The sequence below is a fragment of the Cyphomyrmex costatus genome, unplaced genomic scaffold, assembly GCF_001594065.2.
Source record: "Cyphomyrmex costatus isolate MS0001 unplaced genomic scaffold, Ccosl1.0 scaffold1975, whole genome shotgun sequence".
Taxonomy (NCBI): Eukaryota; Metazoa; Arthropoda; class Insecta; order Hymenoptera; family Formicidae; genus Cyphomyrmex; species Cyphomyrmex costatus.
The window spans coordinates 30-5,820 of record NW_017276014.1 but is presented as its reverse complement, the minus strand read 5'-3'; the positions used below and the strand labels follow the sequence as shown (position 1 = coordinate 5,820).

At 30.6% G+C, this 5,791-nt stretch overlaps 1 protein-coding gene across 1 annotated transcript; it reads right to left on the bottom strand.

The window, feature by feature from the left end:
• Positions 1-3,339: 3,339 nt before the first annotated feature.
• On the bottom strand, positions 3,340-5,589 carry LOC108771287 (uncharacterized; the record flags this gene model as incomplete). The annotated part of the gene is made up of 3 exons (XM_018538776.1): positions 5,323-5,589; positions 3,880-3,984; positions 3,340-3,567 (listed from the first exon to the last, which is right to left on the bottom strand). Coding segments are annotated over exons 2-3 (310 nt in total), but the record flags the coding sequence as incomplete, so codon positions are not given.
• Positions 5,590-5,791: the final 202 nt, after the last annotated feature.

Below are 5,791 nucleotides of genomic sequence, written 5' to 3'. Positions count from 1 at the left end.
ATATGTCTGATTGTATCAGCGCGCAATTATGGGGGGACTACATATGTAGTATATATAAAAATTTACACATATTTATAATAAGCACTTTGATCTAGCTATGACCGTTATAGGCGATAATTCTTTCCTTGTTTGTTTGACAATTTACGGTCGGTACAAGAATTATTTTTTAAAAATTGAACTTCTCCCACAATTTTGAATATTTTTTATTGAAATTTTTTGTACATGAATTTTTCATGATTTCAAACACTCTCTCGTATGGATTTTAAAAAATCTCGTTTAGTTCAAGAAATAAAAATTCCACATGCCCAAAAAATATTTTTTCTTTCTTTTTGATTACGTGGCATAATTTTAGTTAGAAAATGATGCCAGAAAAAAAATTGTTAGGTTTGTACCATTTGAAAATCAGTGGGTTAAATTTTCGGTGGTAAAACCTCCCCTTAAATATCGACAAAATTTGTAGGTTTTAAAGTGATCTCCTAATTGTTGTGCGTAGTGTATGTTGACCGAGCATAGACAAGGAAATCATGATGTCAGGATATAAAGTGTGACAGCATGATTCGCACGTACTCTCCCTCTCCATACTAACCTACATGCGCTGCTGCCATAGGTCCATGATCAGCGCATGTAAGTTAGTTAGGTTAGTATGGAGAGGGAAAGTACGTGCGAATCATGCTGTCTCACTTTATATCCTGGCATCCTGGTTTCCTTGTCTATGCTCAGTCCATATATTATAGGTCCATGGTTCTACGATACAGTTCTCCTTTGGCCACCTAGCGGACAAAATGTAAAGTACATCAACACAAACATGCAAGTAGCGTTGAACAGATTATGAGACACAATCCAACAATATAACTATTTCACTCATCAAAGCAGTATAGTTTCATTTTAGCAATCATTATATTTATTTGTTAATAACAATTTGTTAACTTCAAAATTAAGTAAATACTTGCATTTAACCCTTTGAAGCATACATTTTTCTTTACACGGAAAACGCCTGAAATTTGTTACTCGGAGGTTTTTGGAGTCGCTGATTATGAATCTGAATTCCATTTTCAGAAATTCAAAATGGCGGATCCAATATGGCCGACGATTTTCTAAAAATTTCACAATTTCGCTTGAAATGTATTACTCGGGGGTTTTTGAAGTCGCTCATTACGAATCTGAATTCCGTTTTGAGAAATTTAAAATGGCGGATCCAATATGGCCGACGATTTTCTAAAAATTGCACAATTTTGCTTACCACAATTATAACACAAATATTGTTGTTTTTCACTATGTAAAATTACAAATATTTTTTAACTGATACTATGATAGATACAAACAATATTATTTCTTACATATATGACGAAAGAATTCATTATAGTTGGGTCTACAAAATGACAAATTAATCGTAATCACAGTCTTTTTATTTTCGATCTATTTCATAAGTTGCTAATTATCTGTTTTTCAAACTATCACAAATAGTCTTGAAAAATCAACATACGCATAATCGACATAATAACAAAAAAAAATAAAATAAAAATAAATATTTATGAAAAGGAACTTCCAGGAAACGGATTTCCGATTCGTAATCAGCGGCCCCAAAAAACCGCAAGTATAATATTTCACGAAAAATCCAAACATTTTTATAAAAATCGTCCGCCATATTTGATCCGCCATTCTGCATTTCTGAAAACGGACTTCAGATTCGTAATCAGCGACCCCAAAAACCCCTAAGTAACAAATTTCAAGCAAAATTGTGCAATTTTTAGAAAATCGTCGGCCATATTGGACCCGCCATTTTGAATTTCTGAAAACGGACTTCAGATTCGTAATCAGCAACCCAAAAAATCCTTATACCTCAAAGTAACATTTTATTATTTGAAATACATGAGCTAATAATGATTTTTTTTTTGTTATATGTGGTGTTTTTTTGCGTTCCTTTGTTTATAACAATGCCTTATTGCTAAAATTATATACATTAGGTCATTTCTTTTGTTTATCCAAGGTCTTGGTACCATGGATTAAAAAGATTTATCATTTTTTATAAAAAAATAACTCGTGTACATTCGAAAATGTACGAAACAATATGTGATCAATACTACTGACCACCGTGCTGCTAAGGGTTAAGTATGTATTAACTTTAAAGTTTGACTAACAATAAGCGTTAGTTAAAAAGCTATCTGTTCATGTGACAGCGTGCATGCTGCAGCAGCAATGTTTTGTTTGGTATCTAATACCAATGCACGGATAGATAACTTTTTAACCAACGCTTATGATTAGTCAAACTTTAAATGTTTATATGGTTTTTACTTAAAAATCTACTTTATAGGAAAAAATGGCATCTACTTTTATTACTTAATTTTTCATACCGCAGTAAGATTACCCTCATATTTTTGGACACTCTGTATATTGAATATATGCATATATATGTATATATATATATTTATATATACAAGGTATTCCATAAAGATCAGAACAACGTTCAAGGGGCGAGATTCCTAAGTTATTTTAAGACGAAAATTCAAATACTAAAATGTCAAAGCTATAATAGTTCTTTGAATTAAAGTTAGCGAATTATACTGCCTAAAATTTACGTATTCGAATATAGTACAATATGCAAAATGCTAAAAATAAAAGTTAATTATTGCCTCTTATAAATATCGATATAAAGATTATGCGAAAATACAATTACTGATATCTTTAATTATTGATATTGATTGATATTTATGTTAAAAACAAATTTCTCGTCAGTTTGGTGTTAGAAGTTTCGTTTCTCTCAGGAATCTCTTAAACGTTGTTTCGGTCTTTAACAGAGAGTGACATTTCATAAGCTTGTTTATTTAAATTTCAATGAAACTTCAAGATAGTCATGTTTCTTTCTCTATTTTTTATTTAATTCTTCGCAGCGACAAGAATATCTGTGAATGTCAATATGATGTTATTTTTATTAAACTCGCCAAATGTATTGTCATTTTCTGTATTAACATACTCATATCAATCAATTCTCTTACATAGTATCTATGTAGTTTAGTATTTAATTAATTTTGTTATTAAACTTCTTTATTGTATTTATTTTCCAGAGGAATTAATAGTAGTTATCCATTCCAAAAGTACCAATAATGATTCAATGCGTGCATGCTGCTAATTTCAGTGCAACATGCTGTCCCTGAATTAATATTAATGTATGCACATGCTATGAACAACTTGTTTACATTGCGAGAGTTAAGATTATTAAATCAGATTAGATAATGAAGTAGGTGAGCTTTATCTTAGAAGCATTAGAATGGTTGTGCCTAATGAATATCACACTATGCAATGTTAGGTGCTCTTAAAGCAGCAGTATATTTCGAGCCATACCAGCTTTTTTTACAACAGTATCAGGTTCAGGTTCTGAGAATTCTTTTCTCATAGTCCACATGTACTCATTATAATCCTGCTTAATGCTAGTACTGGATGATGCGACGACTTTGTAACCGAGTACCTCTAAAGCAGTCAATATTATGCAAGGATGTTGCAAATATACTATCGTCGAGTCGTCGCAATATCCTATAGAGGAGAACCGACTCAACTGCTCTATGTCAGCCGCTATAACATAATTGAATATTACTTGCACCTAAAAAATTGTTGATTTATTACACCTGCAATATTTCTAGCTACATTGTCCCCTCTAATCTTGAAAGCTGTGTCAATTTACTCGAAGTACCTATATGTTATTTCACTATCTTGTAATGCTATTTTTATTATACATGTGTAGAAAGATTACAAAAGAAACATTAGATAGAATTTTCAAAATGACTTACAAATCATGGCGCATTTTATCTAGTTGAAAAGTTTAAAAAAGCAAAAAGTATAAGCATACATATTTGCGTAAGAGCAAATATACAGGAGTCTTCGTACCTTTAAGACCTGACACTAAAACCCTCCAGGGATATTTATGACTGTACGACGCTAAGTTGCCACGTACTAGAATGTATGGCATCTGTAATAGTCAGCTAAAACAATCTGTAATAGATGATATCCTTTGGATATAACACTATTTATCTCTAAATATGTAGCACATATTTAGAGATAAATAGTGTTAAACCTCTTTACAGCTAATCTGATATTATGATATGAGAATTATTCCTGTGTGTTAATTGGTGTACTTGGTACTTTGGAACACACCTACCAAAATTTTATCTTATCAATGTAACTAATAAATTGAATGTTGTAAATATTAGACAGGGTCCAGAGAGCTTAGATAGATTGTCACATCATTCAAACAACTATATAGTTATTGCAAAATCATGTTATATATCTTATTGCAAAATCAGACCAATCATACTTATCAATCAATGTTACACAAAACTAAAATGTTTAAAACAATTTAAAAAATAATAAACTGAATATACTAAAGGCTATACTCACATCAGATAGATTTTGATCAATAAGAATGAAAAATATCCAGATATTTCTAGAATATAATTGACTAATACTATATTTCAAAACATTGATGGAGTTCATAGACTATAGATTATAAGTCTGTTCTTTATTCATGTATTATTACCTGAATTAGTATACATGATATAAGTTGAAGCAAAAAAAATAAATATTTGTTTCACTTCAATTTATTGTACCATATATACCAGTTCAGGTAGTACAGGAATAAGGAACAAGGCCTATAACAGAATGTATGTACTATACTAAAACATACTAGAATGTATTATGACCATAATGCAGTTCGTTCAACTTCTATTTTATCAATGTTTACTAAAACTTATTACGAAAGTAAGAAGAGCTCTATGTAAAAGACTGACCTGTATAGTTAATTTGATTCTAATTTTATAATTGTTAAATGATTTTTTGAATTCATTAAAAATATGGAATTTGATCTCTAAATACATGGTAAAGTAAAAAAATTGAAATATATAAAATGGTACAATTTTGATATACAAATGGACTATCTTTCTATAATTTTGCATGATACACATATAATTGATTATAGAGATAATTATTTATTTGTGTATAGATTAGAAAAAATTTCGTACATTTTGACATTTTTAGTTTGTCACATATTTAAAAGGCATTTGATATATACAAAAATAGGATTAGGCTATGTTGCTCTCCTTATTTTTATATATAATTATATACTACATCTTTTTCGTATAAACAATTAAGTAAACAAGGAGAGATAAATCGAAAGGATTACGAATCAGTATTTCACAAGAAAAAAGTATTTAATAAATCTGAATGCTATTCTATCATAAGTGGCTCGAAAAAGTTTATTTTACTCGACACATGCGTCGTACAAATTTTCATAATTGATGTATATATCGACATATATTGATATATGACTCTTACCGATATGCGAAGAGCGATAAAAAGGGCGGAGAACTCCGAAGAGGCTTGTACAACTTTATATGCCTTTTCAGCGATAATTCGAAGTCTATCACGGCCTTGATATCGATTATCCTAATTTCCTGCTTTCTGTTTTCTATCTAAATATATGTACTATTTTACATGAAAATCAATTTTACGCGTTTGGATTTACAATAAATTGGAATGAACACGAAAGTGTACACTACGATAACTGACGCTGACTACGCAGTACAGCAGTACTCAGCTATACCACAGTATACTCCATTAAGTGTTGTTCATAAACACAAGGAACAACTAGACACGAAACATTACTTGAAATTACGAACGAAAAAGAAAAGCATTAAGGGTCGACAGGAGTAGAGACCCTATACCAGAGTCTGGACACGAGAGAGACAATTTCTGATTGGTCTGTTGTTAGTGGCAACTCCCGCTCTAATTCAAACGTCGATAA